Source organism: Phacochoerus africanus, chromosome 2 (genome assembly GCF_016906955.1).
Source record: "Phacochoerus africanus isolate WHEZ1 chromosome 2, ROS_Pafr_v1, whole genome shotgun sequence".
Taxonomy (NCBI): domain Eukaryota; kingdom Metazoa; phylum Chordata; class Mammalia; order Artiodactyla; family Suidae; genus Phacochoerus; species Phacochoerus africanus.
The window spans coordinates 163,906,654-163,931,495 of record NC_062545.1 but is presented as its reverse complement, the minus strand read 5'-3'; the positions used below and the strand labels follow the sequence as shown (position 1 = coordinate 163,931,495).

Sequence of the window (24,842 nt, the reverse complement as noted above, 5' to 3'; positions counted from 1 at the left end):
CAGTAGTGTGTTCTGAATCACCTGAGGTGCCTGTTGAAAACTGGTATTCTGAAGCTTCCGCCCCTGAGTTTTGATTCAGGTGGTTTGGAACAGAGCCCTGAAATATAGATCCTTTTTTTTTTTTGTCTTTTGTCTTTTTAGGGCCGCACGTGAGGCATATGGATGTTCCCAGGCTAGGGGTTGGAGCTGTACCTGCAGGCCTACACCACAGCTACAGCAACACAGGATTGGAGCCGCGTCAGTGACCTACACCATAGCTCACGGCAATGTCGGAACCGTAACCCACTGAGCAAGGCCAGGGATCGAACTTGTGTCCTCATGGCTGCCAGTAAGGTTCATTTCCGCTGAGCCACAATGGGAACTCCAAAATACAGATTCTTAACAAGGACTCAGATGGTCGACAGATCACACTTTGAGAAACACTGATATCCCTCTAATATGTAACAGAATATTGTGGCCAATTTCTATATTTTATAATTTCTATAGTAATATTTCTAATATTACTACGTGGCCTCCTAGTAAAGTTTCAAGCTGAATAAAACAGTCAAACAATTAGAAAACAAATAGGTACACTGAATAACTAACCATTACATAAGTTCATCTTTTTTAAAGTGGCCTAAGCACAAAGCCTTACACTAAAATTGTAAAATCAATTTTGTTTTAATTCAAGGCACCTGTAAAATACTTGCTGGTGAGAGAAGTTAAATTCAATTATATAAAATAGTACAGAAATGAAAGAATCCTGGCAGTGATTATTTCACAGAGCCAACGTTTTTCTACAGAAATGAGCTGCTTAAAGTAAATGATTTTGAGGAAAATAAACCAAATTTCCAATAGTATGACCTGTATGAACTGCTTTACTGAATGAGTTTCTGCAAATTAAATTAGTGAGAAAGAACAAGAATTCGTGCTCATGCTGTTTTGTCCTGGCTGTCTTCATTTGCATTAGGAGTGATTCCTCTTGAATTTTGCCTAGAAAGTGTATACTGCATAGATCTGGTATTCCTCTAATAAGTTCAGGCACACGTGACTATGGATTTTATAATACTGGGTATTTGCAGCCTTTTACCTCAAGAGGATTTCCAAGTCTCATAGTCTACAACTGAAACACTCTTCTGAAGGTGTTAACTTTTTTTTTTTTTCATGGAATAAGAGTAAATTCTGTGATGAGGAAACATTCTGTGATGTCTCTGAAACATGAATTTCAAAATGTTAACACTACAAAGAAAACACTAGCAAAGAACATTCTAAGTTGAAGTGGCCAAAGTAGCGAGCATGACCATTAGAAGATTCTCGTTCATCATTCCAGGATAAACACTATTATAAAAAGCAATGCGGGACTGTTTGCATACACAGTACCAGTTAGGTATTGCTATAATGCAGAGTTCTTCAGTCTCTGTATGGATTTTAAGCAATTAGTCCAATCTGTAAATGATAGCTGAGAGCAAATTTATCAAGGCTGTGAAGAGTTAAATAGTACTATTTATAAACCAGTACTATTTTTGATTCTATGGCAAATGAAATATACCACTTGAGCTAGAAGAAGGAAACTAAAAGAGTATTTTTTAAGTCTACCTCAGCTGTGCAAATGAAATTAAGTGTCATTTACAGATTGTTCTCTAATACCTAGGACTATGCACTGACTGCAACAACTCCTTTCAGCCAGACATTCCAAGGTTATGCTTACGAACAAGTGCTTCACAATATCCTTAGCTCTGGCATTCAAAGAAAGAAATCAGAAGTATTAACGCTATTTTTCAAATTCTGCCTTCCAAGATTCCAACACTGCTTCTACTACTGCCTCCTTGAGTTCCACAAATATGCAGAGTCACAAGCACCAGGCTGCACAGAGCAATAAAAATCAGGATGAAGTGGTAGGTTTTATGACCTTAAAATTGCCTCAGGACATGCAATCTGAGTTGAAGTTACAGATATAAATGCAGAATAATTTCCATAATATTGAACTGACACTGCTGGAACACAGACATTCAAGAATATGAGCGATCATGAAATGAACATAACACCAGGCAAAATACGCATAAAAACCATTATCAGAGGAATGTTTTCACCTGAACAGTTTTTCAGCCAAAGAGCAGCTCTTAATTCTCCCCCCAAAACTCCTTAAAAGTGAAATTTATCATTGATAATCAGAGGATTAAAAAAATACTTCAATAAACATTCTGAAGCCTATTATCCAGATCTGAATACTCTCAGACAGAATATAGTCTTTGATTTCAAAGGGAGCTGTATTAGAGTCAGGGTCTGCAGAATGAGTGCTGGAGTAGGAAATTCTGGCCTTTAAAGACAGACTCTGGTTATAAAATAAGCCTGCTGGGTAGCTCTCAGACCTCATATTTGAGGGGGGCGGGGAGGAGGGCAAGGGTTTTATGCTAAAACTAGAAACTTCCAACACCAGAGACATGGTAACGTTCATATGTGGGGGTGCCCCCCACCTTCTATTATTCATCTTCTGATTTATCAATATTCTGTTCAGTGGCTGTATCCTACTGGCCAGAAATTCATTGAAATTTAAATAGATTTATATACTATGAACAAATTTACATATGGTTGTCTTCAAGGTTTATTCTTACAAAATTTAATAATTTAGACTACAAAGCAATTTAAATACTTAAATTCCCTCAAAAAGACATTTTGTACATACATACATGATGTACACATATGAAAATGGTGGTCAAAAGAATTTTTTGGCAGCTGCTTCTTGCTGACTCCTAAGGAAGAAGAGAAAAAAGAAAAACTGAAAGAAATTCTATATACTTTACTTTGGAAAGAAACAGAATTGCTTAAAATTAAAATAAACAATGCCTTTTGAAATATGAAATACATGAACATAAGCATATGTCCTATTCCCATATGAACCGAAATAAGACTAGAAATAATATCTGCTTTGTATAAACCTAATTTTATAGATATTTTACTATGGACATAGATTATTGAATATTTCAAATTAAACAAATATGGAAAAACGTTGGGTCAAATTTTAGAGACTTACCTATACATGACATAACCAATGAATAACATCGTTTGTACAACTACAAATATAACGAAGTGCACCGTAGATAAACATGAGGGAAATGGTGGTAGTTCTGGGCATTTTGGCTTTTCATTTGATGGCTGTAAGGCAAAGAACTTTCTATTACGATGAGTCAAATCAGTATTTTAGAAAAGGAGATAAATGTGAAGTCTTTATGAAATTCATGTTTTATTGTATAAACTCAAGTATTTTCATTTATTCATCTCGTAAATATCTCCCAGTCCCTTAATTTTCACCACCAAACTTTTCAAAAGAGTAGGTGACACAGGATGCCCTCCACCTTTCACTGTCCAGTCACTAACTCACTGCTGTATGCCTCCTGCCTTCATCACACTGACAATGATTTCAGTGTCCTGGAAGGTCAGAGATCACCAATTCCCTGGACACACCTGGCTTATACCTGCTGTACTAGAGTAATTATTACTAGCAGCACCTTCACTCTCAAAAGTGTTCTGGTTCAGACAGTGACATAGGTTACCTATCAATGAACCACTTGACAGAATGGCCTCTTCTCAGCCCTCATCTGCTGAAAATCTCTTGGCACTGAACATCACTAAACAGTATTTTGAAAAATGTTTCTTTTCCTATTTCCACAAGGAGCCAATTAAATACCACGGATAAAGATCTCATCAAGGTATCCAGACAGAGTGGCTTCCAACATGAGCTGTTCTCAATTTGCTCACATCTTTGGGACAAAGTTCTTCACTATGTATAAACTACCCATAGTACCAGCTTGGCCATTGCAACAACAGCTAAAGTTGGGGGAAAATAATCTCAAAAAGAACTAAGGGAAGAGATGACATTGATTTGGATGGGAGGTAAAATAGTCAATAAGAAAACTCCTAAGTCATATATATATATATATATATATTTTTTTTTTTTTTTGGTCTTTTTAGGGCTGTGCCGGAGGCATATGGATCAAATCAGAGCTGTAGTCGCCGGCCTACACCACAGCCACAGCAACATCGGATCCAAGCTGCATCTGCGATCTACACCACAGCTCATGGCAACATTGGATCCTTAACCCACTGAGTGAGGCCACGGACTGACCCTGCATCCTCATGGATACTAGTCGGATATAACCCACTGAGCCACAATGGGAACTCCTATAAAGGTTTTCAAAGCCAGTAAATAAGTTGAGGAAAAACCTTAAAACTTCAAAGCTCCAGGGGTCTGTCTTCTAATATTGTTTCTTATGCATGCTAAAATTTAAAAATATGGGAGTTCCCCTCGTGGCACAGTGGAAATAAATCTGACTAGGAACCATGGGGTTGAAGGTTGAATCCCTGGCCTTGTGCAGTGGGTTAAGGATCTGGCACTGCCGTGAGCTGTGGTGTAGGTCGCAGACGTGGCTGGGATCCCGAGTTGCTGTGATGTAGGCTGGCAGCTACAGCTCCGATTTGACCCCTAGCCTGGGAACCTCCATATGCCGGGGGTGTGGCCCTAAAAAGACGAAAGACAAAAAAAAATTAAAAAAAAAATGCTACTTTTTAATATTCACTGCCTATCTCCAAAAATGTACATGAGACTTCCATTAAAGACAAAGATCTAATAAAATAATAAAACAAAACTTAAAAAAAAAAGACAGGAATGTCACTGGAAAAAAGACAAATCTTGCCTAAAGAAAGCTTTCAGTCAGCTAGTTTTAGATCTGTGCTTCCTGAATAGCCTAGACAGGGAGAAATATGAGCATGAATTACCCAGTGCTCGTGTATTTAACAAACTTTTTTTTTCCCCTGGCCACCCCACAGCATATGGAGTTCCTGGGCCAGGAATCAGATCTGAGCCGCAGCTATAGGTCCTTTAACCCAATGTGCTGTGCTGGAGATCAAATCTGTGTCCTGGCGCTGCAGAGACGCTGCTAATCCTGTTGAACCACAGTGGGAACTCCTAACAAATGAGTTTGTTGAGAGACATATACCTTTTGCAAAGCTGTTTAAGGATAGCATTACTGATAACAACAGCCATGATTTTTAAAGAAAACTTAACAGAAAAGAATCTAGGAAAAGAAGTCTGATATTATGATGACTCCACTAGTCAGAACAGCAATTTATTTTCTAAAAAATTCTATTCAATAGGCTATGGAAGCATGATGTGGAACATACAGACATTTGGCTATATGGAATAACTCTATGTTGAATATTAAAAATGGACATTGGCATTAATTAAAAAGTTAAAATATTTTCAGTAGAATAAAGCAGAATATGTGTTCCTCCTTTCCAAAAGAAAATTGTGATAATTATAAACTAGAAGAAAAAAGAGCTTACCATGTTTCGCTGCACTAAGTGATCTATGTCCCGCTTGACTATGTGGAGGTGCTCTTTGATATCATTGAAGTGCTGGGTTGTCTCATATACGCCACCTGCAGATCCAGGATGCTGTATGCCACTGACCAGTCTGACAGTTTCACTCATGGAATTCCTGAAATAGAAGATCCCTTTATACAATGAAATCACTAGAAAGATGATTTTTCCATTTACAGATTTCAAATGGTTAGATACATTTCTAAGCCCAATGCATCAGATCATTTAAAAAATAAACAAAATCAGTATTTTTTTTTTAAACTGCTTTCAAGACTGGAAAATAATTTATAAAAACTACAATTTAACATCATGCCTTTACTTCTTACTAAAGGTAGTCTAACCACATAGGGGATAAGACAAAATAATCTGTGTTAAAACCAGTATTATAAATGGCCATTGAATAACATAATGGATGACACCTTTAATGAACTCACGTCATTCTACCTGTTTAATGTTGGGTAGTAGAGGACAAACCCATCAAGGCTCAGCTACCCAAACCCTGCACCTTCCAATAGTTTTCAGAACTGGTCCCTGACTAGCCCCTGGAATATCCTGCCTGCTAAGAGTATCTTTGTCTACTTGGGGTTGTGGGCCAGGCCAACAATGCACTTTGTTTCTATTCACCTGGGGCCTTAGGCTGCTGTATTATCTTGGTGTATAGGGGGACTGAAGTTTGAGCAGGTAAGGTCAGCAATGTGGGTGTTCTACACCTATGTGACTAAACCCTAATAATCCCTGATGCCAAGGCTTAGGTGAACTTTCTTGGTTGCTAACACTTTGCACATGCTGTCACACATCATGCTGAAGAGGAATAAGCACTGTCCATGTGATTCCAATGGGAGGGGACAACTGAAAGCTTGTGCTTGGTTTCTCCTTAGCCCTAATGTATGCACCTTTTTTCTTTGCTGATTTTATTCTATAACCTAATGGTTTATCCCTTGCAATAAACCACAATTGTGAATACAGTATTTTTTTGAGTTCTGTAAGTACTTCCAGAAGATCACAGAACCTAGGGGTGGTTTTGGGGACCTGTAAGACAAATGTAATTCTATTTCTTCTTGCAGTTCTATCAGATGGCCCCTATACTCAAAACCTAGTGCTTTAACCAGAAACCAACTAAAGAACATCTGTTTCCAATATGAAGGAAAAACTGGTTGCATGGCATATTGAGCGAGAGTGTGGTAATTCTGATACTACACCCTGACCTCAATGTATAATCCCCATGTAAGATGTGATCCCATTATTCAGATGTAAGATAAAGAGCTGAGTACATCCTTTGAATATGAGTCTGTAAGCGTAATAGTAAGAGACCACAAATATATATTTTTAAATATTGGTAGAGACATAACAGGGCTATTTGTTAAGAAAGAAAGACATATACCTGAAATTCAATTTACCTGAAAACATTATTACTCCCTTGGTTCCTGCCATTCCCTGAAAATATCCTTCTGTGTCTGGGATGCTTTTTCTAGTCCTGACCCTGCCCTCCAAGGGAAAGGGTCTATAATAGAAGGGCCAATTTAAAGGACTGCTTCTCCTCTACATTTATTTTCCTTTCCCCGAGCCTTCTTTATCACACACTTTTCTCCTCTGTGTCTGTATACAGTCAGCCCCTGGTATCTGTGGTTTCCACATCCATGGATTCAACCAACCACAGACAGAAAATATTCAGAAAAAAAAAAACCTCCAGAAAGTTTCAAGAAAGCAAAACTTGCATTTGCCACATGCAGAGAACTATTTACATGGCATTTACATTGTACTTAGAGCTTTTCACATACCAATAAGTTGTATGAAGCATTAGAAGCAATCTAGAGATGGTTTCAAGTAGAGAGGAGGTTATATGCAAATACTGTGCCATTTTATAGAAAGCCTTGAGTATTGGATTTTGGTATTTGCAGGGGACCTGGAACCAACACCACGGATATGGGAGGACTACATACACAGGTTTTCTCCCTCATGTTGCATAAGCTACCCGAGGACACGGATGTCTCCGATTTTCTGACAGTGTCTTCAACAGTTAAAATTCAATTTGGATGAATGAATGAAGTTACCTCACTTAATTCCATGGAGTAAAATTTAGCTTAAAAAGTAAAAGCAGGAGCTCCCGTGGTGGCGCAGTGGTTAACGAATCCGACTAGGAACCATGAGGTTGCGGGTTCGGTCCCTGCCCTTGCTCAGTGGGTTAAGGATCCGGCGTTGCTGTGAGCTGTGGTGTAGGTTGCAGACGCGGCTCGGATCCTGAGTTGCTGTGGCTCTGGCATAGGCTAGCGGCTACAGCTCCGATTCAACCCCTAGCCTGGGAACCTCCATGTGCCGTGGAAGCGGCCCAAAGAAATAGCAAAAAGACAAAAAATAGATAAATAATAAATAAAAGATTAAAAAAAAAAAAGTAAAAGCTTTTCTAGAAGAAAATGACAATAAAAAACTTAAATATTACTTAGAAATTACAAGTAGGTCAGGCTGAATGTTAACTATAATAAAAATCTTAAAAAATTCTATTTAAGTTATATGAGCAACGGAGAGTTATAAACTTGCTATGAAATATTTCATGTGCTTTCGGTATAAATGGCATGTGTTGATTAAAATTTTTTTTTTTTTTTTGCCCACACCTATGGCATATGGAAATTCCCAGGTCAGGGATCAAATCTGAGCCATAGCTATAACCTATGTTGCGGCTGCGGCGACACCAGATAATTAACCTACTGCACCACTGTGGGAACTCCCTGATGAAAACTTCTTTTAAGGGACATCTGCTCAAGAAAATTCATGTGAGTCTAAGCTTCCCCATTTAAACCCAAATTAAAGATTATATTTTACTATCTCTACAATACTTACCAAGAATAAAGCACCCCAGAATATATAACCTTCTCATATATCCACATTTTAAGATATTGCTTCCTAGAGCATGAACTTGTTTAGACGTACACAAATGTCTTTTTAATAAAGATTGAGTCATTTAAATACGCCTATTTAATCATTCATTTGTTTGCCTACTGATTCTGTTAATATTCATCTGCTACATGTTATAAGCCAGGCAATTTTTAGGGATATAAACTGTACAAGAAAAATATAATTCCTGCCATGCTGAGACTAACTAGTCTAGCAGGAGAGCAATGTGATAGAGTTTTATGAAGAAAGATGCATTTAACTGAGCTGGGCACCCGGAGCTGAGTGTAACAGGATAAGGAGAGTTCTCTACGAATGGGATTGTGATGGAAGGAGGACATATTTAGCTTAGGGAATAGGTCAAGTGAAAAGAAGGCTGGATAGAGACCTAGAAAAAACTAATCTTTTAAGGAATAATGGAAGGAAGACCACCAAACAAAGAAAACCTAAGAAGCAGCAGAGGCCAAAGAATATCAAGAATGAAGCCTTTAAAGAAACACGTTTCAAGACAGAGGAACCAAAATGGTCCAAATAACTCATTAACACTCTTGAAAATTGTCATAGTCATGAAAGAGAAGTAAAGATGAACTATAGCAGACTGCAGGAGTCAAAAGAGAAATAACTAAATGCAACGCAAAATCCTGGATAGGATCTTGAAGAGAAAAAGGCATTGGCAGAAAACTGGTGAAACTGAGAAAGTTCATCAGTTTAGTTAACAGTACTATACCAATGTTAAGTTCTTGGCTCTGACAACTGTACTGTGGTTTTGTAAGATGTTAACTCGGGAAGATAAGTGAGGGATACATGGAATATATGTCTTTTTTTAATATCTGAAGTCAAAAATTAGATCAAAATAAAGATTTTTAAAAAATTTGTATCAATCTGTTTCTCAAAATAATTTAATTATTAATCACAAGTTTAAAAAACTTGAAGATTTAAAAAAAATGCCAAAAAGTATAACTGAAAGAAATGCAAATTTGCAGTTACAAGTTGGATTGCCTTTAATCTCTAGATGTTAAATGTTATCACCTTCTGTTTAACCTCAGTTTAATTTTCCAGTCCTAAAGAACTCACCTTAACATTTAATATGTCAAGGGTTGTACTGGTTGGGGCAGTGCTTTGAGTATTAGCTTATGACATGTGACATGCTGGCTGTTTCTCTGCTTCAGGCACTGAATGCTGTTAATTATCTGGTAAGTGTATCCTTTTTAAAGACCTGTCATACAATGTCCTAAGGACACAGTATCTCCTCACAGCAGCACCTCTTTGCCCAGTCTTAGAGTATAATATGGAATGAAAACAGGTAGTCACACATAGCATATTCCCCTCAAAATGGTTTCAATCCATCAAAAAGAAGTTCTTACATCAGGTATGCATGCATTACAGTCCTATAACGCTAATGCATGCTTATTTCCCTAGTTATTTTTCATAGAATTGTCATGTATTACCCATATTCTCCTTATATTTTTGAAATGCACATATACTACTAGCTGTCAAGTAACTGTGACAAACCTTTCATTTTTTTTTTTTTTTAAAGATGTTAAAGCATTTTTTTTCTTTTCTAGCTTGGAATAATTGAAAAATTTAGACATGTCTGCAGTTTCTTTTTTTTTTCTTTTTTCTTTTTTTTGTCTTTTTGCCTTTTCTAGGGCCGCTTCTGCGGCATATGGAGGTTCCCAGGCTAGGGGTCGAATCGGAGCCGTAGCCACTGGCCTCTGCCAGAGCCACAGCAACGTGGGATCTGAGCCGTGTCTGCAACCTACACCACAGCTCACGGCAACGCCGGATCGTTAACCCACTGAGCAAGGCCAGGGATCGAACCCTCAACCTCATGGTTCCTAGTTGGATTCATTAACCATTGTGCCACGATGGGAACTCCTGAAGTTTCTAAATATCAAAAGTCCTTGTACTTTACATTCCTCTATTTATAAAATAACCTAGAACATGATTCTTATGCAAGAGTCTTACATCAATAATGTGCTTGCATATCTACAGAAGTCATGGGTTTAGGATAAAGACACCACTTAATACTCAGACATTACATTTGTTTACTTACTTCATTTCATTTACTTGTCTCAGAATCTCATGCTGAGTGTTTACAACAGTATCCAGTTCCTGTTGAGTGATCTGGAGGAAACACAAAAGATGACCAGCCAGCTCAGTAATCCCCATTTTACAGAACATACAGCATAGCAGCTTCTTTGTTCCACCTCTCCTCAAAGCTAACTAAGGCACATGTGCATATTTTGAAAGCTCACCTGTCCATGCTGCCCTGGGATTCCTGCTCCTCTTTTAGCGATCTCCTCTGTCAAGGAAGAGACATATCTTCTCTGTTCATCAAGAATCATATCTAACTGTCGGTTCAGCTGCTTGATTTCAAGATGGATACGATTCTGCCCTTCAAAGATTTGTCTCAGCTCACGATCACCTATACTCTCGAATATTTCATCAGCTAAAATGGAAATTACAAATCAAAAATATTATAATCACATACACATATGTAGTTTTCAAATTACTGCAAGTGACCAAAGTACCAACACATGTTAAACGACATCAACACAGTGTTACAATCTTCCCAATGGTAAACACGCAGGTAATTAATTCAATAGTGCTTAAATTACTAATTGTTTTTGCCATCTCTGGTGGTTGGACACATACTATAAATTAAGACCAACTTTTTTTCACCTAAACATTACTTTCTCCTTTAAATATATTATGTGATTCTATTTATAAGGAGAGGCAGAACTAATCTAAATTAATAGAAATCAGGATAGTGTCGCCTCTGTGGAGTGTAACTTGAAAAAGGTATAAGAGAACTTTCTGGGGTAATGAAAACATTCTATACACTGATCTGGGTGATGGTTAAAGGCGTATATACATTTGTCAAAACTCAAATTAGTCTCGTAAAATTTGTGTATTTTATTTATGAAAAGATTTAGAAAGGGAGTTGAGAACAGTTGATTTTCCTTTTGTTCCTGACTATGCTGAACATATCATTTCATTCACTTACTACAATAAGCTTCAGGATATACTCAGGAATCATATGTGATGTTTAAAAAAATCCAAGAAAAAAATGAAATTTATCATTCATTTTTATCAATAAATCTGAATCACGCTGTTAATAGTTAGAGCATCACAAACTTAGTTCAAAAGTTATCTCCAAGCTTTATTAAATATGATCTTGATCACCTGTGCTGATGAGGAACTCAGATCATAAAAGTTAGCAGATTATACACTTACTCTATTTGGCTTTATCTTGTTTTATTTTTGCCTTGTGGCCCATGTAAGTTCTTAATTACACCGGCTTAGACTAATATTTTAAAATTTTCAACCTTTAATGTCAGAATTCTGTTGAGTAGTTAAGAGGAAGAGAGTCAGGTAATGACTTCACATTACCCTGGAAATAGTTTTGATAGTTTTAAAGTATTAGCTCTATAGTACCAAGATAATTATGAGCCACTAAAAGGAAAGAAATAAACCTTGGAAATTTTCATTCCACAAATATTTACTGAGTCTCAACTGCTACGTCAGCACTGCTGATGTTTTTTAGGTTTATGGGACCCAGCAATCAACACAACAGAGAGACCCCTGCACTCACAGAGCTTACACTCCAACAGTTCACTGTTTGTCCGTGTCACCCAGGTAGTCCTAAGTGCACACATCACAAGCCACACTTTACCTAGTAAAAACATCAATCTCCAAGCCCTTTAAATACTGGAGATTTGCTCAAAAATTCTTTACATAAATTACTCAGAATGTGCCAGATAGGAGTAGGATAAGATGAATAAAGTGCTAGGTGACACACACATGCCACAACTACTGCTGCCGTGGAGGACAGCTTTGCTCCAACTCACCAGGATGCCCTTGAAGGTCAGGGTGGTCCTTCTGGAATTCCTCCTTTTTTTTATCCAATTCTTGTTGAAAGTGTTCAAATTCCTCCTGATACTTTTCTTTTTCTTTTTCAGAAATTTCTTTATCTGGTGTAGGCTTTTTTTAGAGTTTAAGAATAGATCATTGAAAAAAATTAAAAGGAAGACAGTAAGCCTCAATATTCTTTTTCTCATTTTAACTACTTCACCACTAGGTGAAAGGTTAATTTGTTCTTTCTACTAATATTACAACAAAAAATAACAGCCACTACCATTTACTGAGTGCTCACTAGAAAAGCACTGTCTTTAATGCTTTACAGCATCAACATGGCCAGTACAAGCATCTCAGTTTTACCAGTGAAGAAATACAGTATTACAGAGGTTAAGTAACTTGTATCAGGGCACACGGCAATAACTGGCAGAAACAAGACCCAAACCTAAGTCAGTCCTCTCAAGTTTTTAGCTACAAGGCATTACCACTAAACTGTAAATAAATTTTTGGAAAAAAAAAAGTGAGTATACTTACTGGCTCTTTCCCAGGCTCAGTCAATTGGAAAGTCAGAAAAGAAAGGACATCATGGTCATCTACAAATTAAAAAACAAAACAAAACAAAACAATCTGGAGTTCCTGTAGTGGAGCACCAGAAACAAATCCCCGACTAGGAACCATGAAGTTGTGAGTTTGATCCCTGGCCTTGCTCAGTGGGTTAAGGATCTGGCATTGCCATGAGCTGTGGTGTAGGTTGTAGACACGGCTCAGATCTGGTGTTGCTGTGGCTGTGGCCTAGGTTGGCAGCTGTACCTTCTATTCGACCCCTAGCCTGGGAACCTCCATATACTGTAGGTGTGGCCCTAAAAAAAAGCAAAAAAAAAATCTGAAAAAGTGCCATAATAGATTTTATGATTGTGAATATACTTTACAGACATATGTTGCTTTAAAATAATAATCAATAAGGGAAATAACTAAAATTAGCTCTACTTTGGTAAATGCACAAAAGACAAAAGTTCATTTGAAAGACATATATTGAAATTAAGTTGGAATTCATTTTTCTTAAATACAAAACCAGAATATTTAGCAGTGTTTAACATATTATGGATGTTTAATACATGTCTGATAAGGGAAGGAACAAATAAACAAAGGGTCCAAACAAGCCCCAAGTCCTAATCCAGGCACTAAGATTCTTTTTTTTTTTTCTACAAATCTCCTTCAGGGACTGTGTCTCAGTCAGTGAGACAAGATCCTGTCCTTCATGTACTTTCTGCTCCTAGCTGTCTCTGAAGCTTTCTTATGGCAACTTACCACTCCCAGCCCTACTTTCCATTTTAAATATGACACTGCTCTGTCCTGGCTTACAGGGAGAGTCCTGATTTATCTGTTATCTTGGTAGCATCTCCTTTTACTCTCAAAGCATCTGATTTAGATATTATGATTACTCTTCTATACATCATTTATATTTTTTCCCTTACACAGTAGGTATTAACAATTTTATTTCACCTAAAATTGTATTAAAAAGTCAAATTAATTTCAAGCTGTTTAAGCTAAAAATAGCTAACTGATCAAACCACACACCTTGGAACTAAAATATTCAGCCTGGTTCATGTCATATCCACAAAGCAAGATAAGTGAATTTCAACTGTGAATATCCCTTTGCTTTCTGTCACTTTTATAGAGATCTATATATGTAGCCAGATTAAAAAAAGAAAATTATAATACCACAATGTAGGCTAGGTAATGTTAGGAAAAGTCATGCAGTGTTAAGAGAACACTGGACCCAGGAGCCAGAAATCCAAATCAAGTCCTGTGTGGATCTGATGTACTGGCCTGATGATCTTTACAAAGTCCTTTAATCCAAGATTTGGCAAACTCATGTAACAACAGGATGAATATGATCTATCTTCTCTCCCTCCCACTGTGTGTCATTTTAAGGAAAAACGCACACGTTTGAAAATAATAAAGATATTCTACAATATGACCACAAGATGGTATTAACATCCAATGGTAAGTTCATTTATCACCACACATGGAAAAAAATGGAAAGTACAATTTCTTTGAACTTTAGTTCCCAATATTTCCTCAGGCTACCAAATTCATTCATTCATTTTTCCTTTCTATGGCTGCACCTGTGGCATATGGAAGTTCCCGGGCTAGGGGTCAAATCGAAGCTGCAGCTGCTGGCCTACAACACAGCCACAGCAACCCAGGATCCAAGGCGCATCTGCAACCTACACCGCAGCTTGCAGCAATGCCGAATCCTTAACCCACTGAGCGAGGCCAGGGATCAAACCTACATTCTCACAAAGACTGTTTGGGTTCTTAACCTGCTGAGCCACAATGGGAACGCCCCAAATTCATTTAAATGCTCTGTGACAACTCTCAGGATCCTAAAACACTTGGCAATTAACCTTTTAAATATATCTCCTTCACTATAAAATAGTGTACCCAAACTGATACTCTTAATTTACATAACTATGTAGCCCTAGCCAACTATACGCCTGCAGAAAGCAAACAGAGAATCAGCAGTCCCAAGAGACCAAAAGACTGGTACCAGAGACTATGGGACAGTTATAACTAGTCTTAAAAGTTAAAAATAAACCAGGCTACACATTTCCAAAATACAGTATTCTTAATCAAATTCAATTCACAACCTTTTAATATTAAAAGATAACAATATTTTACCTGCAAGACCTCCAGTTGCAGCAGATATTCCAAAATGCCCCTGTGCAGGAATAATCATATTTTCCACCTTGGCGCAAAATTCATAATCATTTTTATCTGGTGTGAAGCCATTATGGATCATTACCTAGAAAGACATAATCAGTGCATGACTCTTTGACCTTTATATTTGGTCTAAAAACTGTCAAAAAGCTATCAGATTCAATCATTATGTTGGACATCTTAAACTGATACAGTATTATATGTCAATTACATTTCAATAAAGTTGGAAGACATAAATTAAAAAAAAATTGAAAGCCATCAGCTTTCTTTCATTGTCATAAAGGGTAATCCCTCATCCATTAAATAAACTCACTTATTTGGTATTACTATACATTAAGATATTTCACTTAAGAAAATGTATTTTGCCCTACTATGTGTCAAAGGCTTAAAAAGAAAAATCTGGTAACTTCCCATGAAAATCCTTCTAAAACAGAATATGGTTCACCTTCTCTGGAGAAGACTTCGGGAACCATAGTCTTTCTTTGAATGGTTCACAAAGAAGAGGGATTAGGCATGTTCTGAAACCCCAGTGGCAAACTACAACGAATAGGTTGAACTGGCAATTTTTACTATAGCTAGTACAGAATTCCCTAGATTGCCTTAGCAAGTAATGAGCGCCTCTTCATTAAGTTAGGGGAGTAACTGGTCTGTCTTCAGTTAGCAGAAAGACAGCAAAAGTGCAAGTCATGTTAACAAAAAAGGCAGAAAATGAATAGACTACTACTCAGCCAGGAGTTCCTGTCATGACAGAGGAAAAGAATCCAACTAGGAGCCATGAGGTTGAGGGTTTGATCCTTGCCCTCACTTAATAATGGGTTAAGGATCTGGTGTTGTGGTGAGCTGTGGTGTAGGTTGCAGATGCGACTCAGATCTGATGTTGCTGTGGCTGTGGCCTAGGCCAGCAGCTGTAGCTCCTATTGGACCCATAGCCTGGGAACCTCCATATGCCACGGGTGAGGCCTTAAAAAACAAAAAATAAAAAATAAAATAATAATAATACTCAGCCATAAAAAATAACGAAATCTTGCCATTTGAGACAATGCGGATGGACCTAGATGGTATTAGGCTCAGCAAAGTAAATCAGACCGAGAAAAATGATGTATGATTTCACTTACATGTAGACTCTAAAGACCAAAACAAGCAAACAACAAAACAGAAATAGAGTCACAGATTCAGAGAACAAACAGGTGGTTGCCAGAGGTGAGAAGATGGGGAGGAGGAGAGAAATACTTGAGAGAGATTAAGGGGTACAACCTTCCAGTGGCAAAATAAATGAGTAACAGGTATGAAATACAGTGTGGGGAATACAGTCGATAATTATGTAGTATCTTTGTGTGGTGATAAATAACTAGACTTAGCACGGTGATCATTTTGAAATGTACAGAAATACTGAATCATTGCATTGTATATCAGGAAATAACATTGTGCTGTAGGTCTATTTTACTTGGAAGAACAAATAAAAAACAAACTCATAGAAAAAGAGATCAGATTTGTGGATACCAGAGGTGGGTAGGTAGGGGTCAGAGGTAGTGAGTGGGAATTGGATGAAGACAGTCACAAGGTAAAGACTTCCAGTTACAAGATAAATAAGTACTAGGGATGTAATGTACAACATGATAAGAACAATTAACACTGCTGTGTGTTATATATGAAAGTGGTCAATTTTAAGAGTAAATTCTAAGAGTTCTATTACAAGGAAGATTTTTTTTTCTATTTCTTTAATCTTGTATCTATATGAGATGATGGATGTTCATTAAACTTAATGGATAATCATTTCATGATGTATATTAGCCAAAGCATTATGCTGTACACTTAAAACTTTAACAGTGCTGTATGTTAGTTATATTTCAACAAAACTGAAAGAAAAAAAGGAGAAATTGCATGTAAAGTCCCAAGCACATGGTGCACCCATTAAGAGTCAAGGAGTCTAAATCATCCTATTTTTTGCCCTTTTCACAAATACCCTTGTAAAAACACTGCTGCCTAGTCATCTTTCTAATGACTGATCAAACCTGATCATTTCACTTTCCTGCTTAAAACTCTTTAAAACAGTTCCTTATAGGATAAACTACATGAGGCTGTGAGACCTGTTACTGCCAACCTTTCAACCTCACTTGCCAAATCTCCTCTATCCATCAGCCATACCAACTACATGCCTTTCCCAAATCTTTCAATGGTCCTGACACACCCCGTCTAGGAGACTCCCAACTTCCCCTTCAAGGTGCAGCTCAACGCTGAGAAACTGTTCCTGACCGTACCTACTCCAGCCTGGAAGAGTTACAGGACTCCAGCCTCTTGATTCCTCAGTGGTATCTGTGTTGTAGCATCATCACACAGCACACTAATGTTACACAAGCATAATGTTACCTAAGTCCCTCTTCCACTGAAAGACAAATGCTTTGGAGAAAATGACCTTTGTCTTACTCATATTTGTGTGGTACACAGTAGGATGCCTAAACATTCACTGACCAACTGCAAACCTTCTGGCAAGGTGTGATAACGCATGACCATTTAAATGGAGCTTTGAAGCCACTTCCGTTCTCTCATAGTAACACTGATGAGTATGTGAACAATATCCAGATTTAAAATGCATTTAATTTCTATCAAAGATTCAGAATGAGAGTCACACTAGAATACTGTTTATTTGATTATCTCTAAATGCATGCTACTTACTGTCAATGTTTTCTGGTAATATATGATCTTTGCCCGGATAGGATAGGGTTTATTACGAAAGTCCCTCTGGCAACTTGCTAAAGCTTGATTAGCACCATCACTATAGTATAAGGGAAAGGAAGACAAACAAGAAACTTAGGAAGGCTTCTCAATATTTAAAAACTTACTATTTAAAGTGATTAATGTCCAGAAAGATTAAAACAGTATCAAGTATTGTTATTGACAAGGCCTATAATATTTGAAGTTATTCCTGCAGAAAACAAAAGTTGGCACGAGTTTTTCCTGTGATGTGGGTCAGGACTCCAGATAACATAAGGAGCCAATGCTACCACAGCTGCTGGCACAGGGAAGGGATACTATTCTTCCACATGAGACTAGGGAGGAGTCAGAGTCACATATACCGCAGATTCCTAGATCCCACCCTCAACTGAAGCAGAATCAGGAGGGGGAGGCCCTAGTATCTCTGAGTTAGTTTAAACAGTTCAACAGGTGGTCATGATGAACTACCTGAGTTAAAAATCACTAAAGGAGGAAAGTAATTTCTCTTATAGTTCACTGGGTAAAAGGTAATTCCCCCCATAACACACATGTGAAAACTTAAAATGTACATACTAATTCATACACATTATAAATATACTAAAGACTGGAAGCTTTGGAGCCCAATAAGAATGCATTTTAAAATTATTATTATTATTATTATTTGCTTTTTAGGGCCATACCTGCAGCATATGGAAGTTCCCAGGCTAGGGACTGAATTGGAGCTGCAGCTGCTGGCCTACACCACAGCCACAGCAACTATGGATCTGAGCCACGTCTGCAACCTACACCACAGATCACAGCAACACTGGATCCTTAACCCACTGAGTGAGGCCAGGGATCGAACCTACATCCTCATGGACACTAGTTGGGTTTGTAACCCACTGAGCCACAATGGGAATTCCCTGAGATTGTATTTTAAATACAGCAACACTAAGGCTGAAGGAAGTGGCATAAATTGCTCACTCACTAGGTTGGTTAAGGCTCTGAACTTTACTTTTTAAAGATCTTTTCTAATAAAGATGAAAAAAAATGACTATTGGCATCACTGAGAACCAGGACTGTTTCATAAGCCTTTAAAGATACTATATAATTTTAAGTTAACTGTAACACACTTTCATGTTTGAAATCTAGGTGGTCCACAGGAAGCAATTTAAAACACAACCAAATTAAAATAAGACCTTTCTACTAAATTACAAAAAACATTTCAAGAAAAAGGATAATCTTATTTCATCTGGAAAATGTTCAGATTTGAAACATTTTATAAGGTTTCCAAAAAGATGTGAAATTAGGAATGATGTAAAAATATACACTTACTTTTGATGGTCATATTGGATTTGTCCATTGTTGCCTATGATTACTATTGCAGGATTATTTTTCTAAAAATAAAGAGAATGTATTTGTTTTAAACTCTTTAGATCAAAGAATTCCAGGTGTGCTTTAAGTTCTCTTATACCTCTAAAATTCTAGGACACTGAGCTTGCGACTAGTGGACTTAGGGGAGCTGAGTAACAGAAAGACAAACCTGGCCTCAGCATTTAAGGAATTTAATATAAAAGTTCTCCTTTAAATTGTTACTAATGACCTCTAATAATCAGTAAACTACCTGTCGAAACAATGAATAGTCTTAGGGCTGCAAAAAACACAGGTTAATGTTTCCAATTCTTAAGTACATTTTGTTCTTGTTTTAGGGAAATTGGCTGATCAAAAGAGTAATTAACATATGAAAAGATATCAAAATGTAAGCTAGTAGTAGTAATGAACATGTTTTCATGAAAACAAAGAGTTAATAATCTTCTACACACTACTGGTCTCACTGCCTACATCTAAATGATTCGTGTTGATCCATCAAAATTATTAAACGTAAAGAGGCTGCTGGGGAGGTGGTATTGAAAAGTTCTCAGATAGAAGGTTCTACTGTGACCTCAAGTTGGTATATGACAGCTCATGAACTCCTAGCTTTAAATTTATAAATTACCAGCTAGATAAAGACTAATCATCATAAGCTATAGTGTTCACAGCCTAACTTCGTTAGCCAATATATTAAAGTGGGTAACAGTCATGCAAACAAATATACCTTTCCATCATTGTCAAAAGAATCAAAAAATATTCCAACTCCATTCCACATATCAGCTGATCCAAATACAGGGCCCTCCAGGCCTTGATTTTCCGTATACCAAATTGCCTGTAAGTATATAATAGGGAACATTTAGAGGCTAGTAGCATATGCATTTATACACATTTTCCAAATTAAAGAAATTGCCATACCAGGCCATCAGCTCCAATTCGACCTCTTCCAGTTACTCGAAATGTCACTTCAACTTCCCAGTTCTCAAAGGCCGCTTTTGCCTTTGTCCACACTGATCCTCTTTGGCTTTTCAATGATGGTGCTATTCGAATTTGATCTGAACTTGGAATAGCATCTAAAATAGAAATCAGAGAAGAAAAGCTTTATGTTATAATTAGGCAAAGCTCAATGAATCATCATCAAACTGTTAAATATACCTATAGAAATCTGATTTTAACTCAGTTACCTGTACAGTAACTTTATTAGGGAAAAAGTTCCATGTTGACAGTCTCAACTTTTAAATTTTAGGGGCTTCTAATACCCCCCTTAGCTTTTGAAGAGTGAAATAGCTCTGCCAAAAAAATTAAAGCTGCCACCAAACACTAGAAATTCAAGGGGCAGGAGCAAGGAGATTACAGCTTAAAAGGCAAATCAACTATTTGATTCTCATAAGTTCTTTTTCAAATACCTCTAAGATTTGCATATTTTCTTTTTAAAAACTGTCATGTATTTTTACTAGTTTACAAATGTTAGAAAGCTTGAACAGTGTGAAAAGAACATACCACTAGGAATCAAGAGACTTATTCCTAGTCTCAGTTCAGCTGTGTGACTTTGAGCAAATAACTCTCTTACTCTCTTGGGCTCACCATATGTTCACCTGTAAAATGAAGGGGCTGGGCTCAATCACTTCCATACACACCCCAAAAGTTATATGCAAAATTCTGAGTATATATAACATTCTTTTGAGAGGATCAACTGATTTTCAAGTCAATAAACAGCAGATTCTTAGAAAGAACACTGATCCCCAAAATGATGGTCTGCATCTCTAACCACTTACTAGCCGTTTGATTGCAGGCAAGTAACTCCATTTCTCTAACATAGTGCTTATATAAATGCATATAATTATTTCAATAAATGTTAGCTATTCCTATTATTGGACTAGATAATTATTAACTAAAGCACATATGAAGTCTAAACTTGAACAATTCTAGCACACTTTCTCAGATATTAATTAACCAGTTCTGACATTCTGACATCCATACTGGGAAATAACTGTATTGTTTCTTTACAGGTAGGAAAAACTGACAAAAAGCCAAGTTGAGATACTTTAGTAAGTTCAGCCCCTATTTGTCACCATCACTTTCAAACACTTAAATGTTTGGGGCAGGAGTTCCCACTGTGGCTCAGCGGAAATGAATTTGACTAGCATCCATGAGGATGCAGGTTTGATCCCTAGCTCCACTCAGTGGGTCAAGGATCTGATGTTGCCTTGAACTGTGGTGTATGTCACAGATGCAGCTCATATCCCGCATTGCTGTGGCTGTGGTGTAGGACAGCAGCTACAGCTCCGATTTGACCTCTAGCCTGGGAACCTCCATATGCCAATGGTGCGGCCCTAAAAAGCAAAAAAACAAATGAACAAAAAAGACAGACAGACAGACAGACAGACAGAAAAGAAATGTTTGGGACAGATAGCATAGAAAGATATAGAATCAAAAGACCAGGATTTGAGTTCTATTCTACTGACATTAGCTATGTAGCCTTTTTCAAGAAACTTAACCTTTCTGAACACCATTTTTTCATCTATAAAACAGATAACACCTGCATTGTCTACTAAGGATCAAATCAGAGCAAGAAAGTGAAAGAGCTTTGAGAGCTATAAAGGCTTACAAATTGCTGTTATCATTTTTTGCCCTTATGGACCCAAGGATGTGTACTGACAGTACAAAAGGACGTTAGAATTAAGAAAAAGAACACCATAATTTGGTGATGATGTAAGGGGACATGTTTAAACTAAATCTTACATTTCTCTATTTTAAAAAATTATTTTAAGTAATTGCTCTCAGGGCAGAATGAAAAGGGAAAGGTTGATCAGTGGAGTTAAAAAAAACTGTGAGACTGTAAAAATTACAGTGATAATGAAATTAAGGGATATTGATAGCAGTGGTTCTCAGAGTCAAGAGATGGAAAAGTCATGGCTAAATTATAACCTTTTTTTTTTTGTCTTTTTCTAGGGCCGCACCTGCGGCATATGGAGATTCCCAGGCTAAGGGTCTAATCAGAGCTGTAGCCTGTAGCCGTCGGCCTACACCAGGGCCACAGCAATGTGGGATCCAAGCCGAGTCGACAACCTACACTACAGCCCACGGCAACACCAGATCCTTAACCCACTGAAGGAGGCCAGGGATTGAACCCGAAACCTCATGGTTCCTAGTCGGATTTGATAACCACTGAGCCACGACAGGAACTCCTAAATTCTAATCTTTTTTCAAATTCAATCTAGCCATACAACTTTCATTCACTCAGGTACATTATCTGACATTTCTGCTGCAGAATATCTTAGTTATAGGTTCTAAAAGAAAGTCAATGTAATTAATTTAAGTAGTTGATTGACATTCCTAATTGGCTGATGTATGTAGTATGAGTATGAGAAAAAGAGAAAAGAGAAAAGAGCAAGCTGGCAATGAAGAAATGCAGAAGTGAAAAAACACGAACAAATTTATCACCACTACCGAAAAATTCATCATCATTCCAAGAAGAAAAACAGAAATCCCCCAAACCTTTGTTGGGTACACCTGCATCATATTTGTGTATTAAGAACAATGCTACCTTGCTAAAAAAACACTCAACTATATACCCTTGATGAGTGGGCATAAAATAAATGTCTGCTGAGTAACAAAATAACTGCACTTTATTTCAAATACTTAATTCCATGCCTTTTAATGTAATTAATACATTAATTTCAGTGAAATAGCTCTTCCTAAAAGTGTACTTCCTATTCAGCAATTACTTTCTAGAAATGAAACATTTTGTTTCCAGCACTGGATGATCTCAGATGATGTATACAAACCTTATATAAATGATTGCTTTATAACACATAAAGATGGAATTCAAATTGCCACCGATTTGAAGACTTGCCACTTGTTTCAAAGGTTGCATCTGATGGTCACTGAACAGTTTATGGCGTGCCAAGTGCTACCGCTGATTCCTTAGTCAGCAGTGACACATCAGCACTAAAGTACAGATATGTTTTCTTTCACATATGTAAATGTCTAGCAAGGCACTTAGCCATCAACAGCGTCTAACAGTGCCAAATACAGAGTGAATAAAACATGGAGTACAGGAGAAATTTTAATAATTTCTCCCCCCAAACTAAAAACAAAACAAAAAATAGCTGTACATATGTTATTCTTAGCCTCGTTCTCAATCAATATCAAAAAAACCACAAAACAACACTCTTCTACTAAATAAAGCGAGGAGTGTCACTATTAAGTTACATACTGTGTTAATACAAGATAAAAGATCGAAGACCATATCAAGTCACTGAGAAAGGCAAATTTAAGGTACAGTTCCAACAGGGTTAGAAGAATGTCTTCTGAACTAAAGACTACTCTAAAGCCAACACATGCCAACTCTGGAGCCGTCAGGGGGCATCGGGTACAAACTGGAGCATTACCTACCGCTAACCCCGAAGGGAAAAAAGCAGAGGAGGGCCGAGGGGAAGCAGGAAAGAAGGTGGAGGGCTGCTAGACCAGGTCTCAGGTTGGGATGGATAGGGGTGGGGGTGACGGAAACGTTTTCCCTTGAGACGTGGCGTTAGGGTGAAACGTGATGCCCAGAAGCGGGCTTAGGTGAGCATTTGGAAGTGTAGGAAGTAACGAAAAACCTCTAGATCAAACGGAGAGCACAGACATCAAAGAAGGGAGGACAGGAGGAAGGTGGGTGGAGAGAATGTGAGGAAGACTTGGGGGGAGATGGAGGAAACTTTGCGGACCAGAGTCGGCCTGCAGGAGGGGCTGCTGAGAAGGGTCCCCTCCACCGCGCGTACGGTGTGCAGTGGGAAGAAGGTGAAGAAGAAGAGGCTCAAGGCAGGGAAGGGACCAGATCCTCCCGCCCTCTGCCCCGGCTTACTCCCCGCGTAGGCCCAGAAGGGCACGGTCCCGTCGCTCTGCACCAGGTGCGGTCCCTTGAAGCTGTATTTGTACTCGAAACGGCGATGTGGCTGCGCTGCTGAGGAGCCCGTGGCGCCAGCAGCCGCGGGGTCGCCTCCCACGCCGTCGCCCCCAACGAACCGAAAAAGCGACAGCAGCAAGGCGCAGAACAGCGGCCGAGCTCCAGTCTGGAGACCCCTTTGCCTGGATCTCGCCATCTTGGATTCTGGTAAGCGGACGCTGGCGGGAGGAGGCGGGCGGGAGCTGTGGACGGCCAACAGGGCGCTCGCTGATTGGCGGAGCCCGGGAGACCCCGAGGGCAAAGGTGAGCCCCGCCCCCAGCCTTTGCTATCCTGGCGACCTGGGAAAACGGAGTATCTGGGGGCGTGGCCACGTAATAGGGGACTGGGCCCGGGGCGTCAAGGTCCTCGCGCTTCTCTTCTCCACTCCCAGGGCGGGAAAGGGGCTCCAGCGTTCCCTTGCCATGTGACGTGGAGTAGTGGAGGAGGTGACCCGAAGCCTACCTGCAAGACCTTCTTCGTACCTCTTAATATACCTTAGAATTCTTGAGCTCTGACAGCTGTGGACACACCACATCAGTCCACCCTGGTCATAATAAACCTAGGCATTCCTTTCGACCTGATACCAGTTGTTCAGTAGCTGGTTTTCATTAGGTGGGCTTCGCAGAAGCCAGTCTTTCTAGAAATGAAGCGTAATCTGAACACTAATAGTCCCAGCCCACTGAGCTACACCAGCTTGTGTTAGGGCATTTCAAACGAACCAGCGATCCACAGGGCTGGAGAGACCTAGGATCCTTTTGTTGGTGTTGAATCAGGTATGAATTTATTACTAAACTTTTACCTTTCTCAAAATGTAATTCCAATAGCTTTCCAATTTTTAAAACCATAGCAATAATGATTCAAATGAAACTGATTTTTGTTTAGTTTTGATAAGAGGAATTATGTGCCATGAAGGGAGGAACCAATAGAACCTGGACACTGGAGATACTGTTGTTACAGATTCTCTTGTGGCTCCCGCGGGTTAAGGATCTAGCCTTGTCACTTCAGCGGCTGGGGTCACTGCTGTGG

At 38.4% G+C, this 24,842-nt stretch overlaps 1 protein-coding gene across 1 annotated transcript; it reads right to left on the bottom strand.

Moving 5' to 3' along the window:
* Positions 1-1,116: 1,116 nt before the first annotated feature.
* On the bottom strand, positions 1,117-24,006 carry LMAN1 (lectin, mannose binding 1). Its single transcript, XM_047767032.1, has 13 exons — positions 23,735-24,006; positions 19,804-19,958; positions 19,613-19,720; positions 18,853-18,914; positions 17,500-17,599; positions 14,788-14,911; positions 12,637-12,695; positions 12,096-12,228; positions 10,500-10,693; positions 10,298-10,368; positions 5,320-5,473; positions 3,011-3,132; positions 1,117-2,729 (listed from the first exon to the last, which is right to left on the bottom strand). Exons 1-13 carry the CDS (start codon positions 23,970-23,972, stop codon positions 2,693-2,695), a joined length of 1,557 nt encoding a protein of 518 aa, XP_047622988.1. The 5' UTR covers positions 23,973-24,006; the 3' UTR covers positions 1,117-2,692.
* Positions 24,007-24,842: the final 836 nt, after the last annotated feature.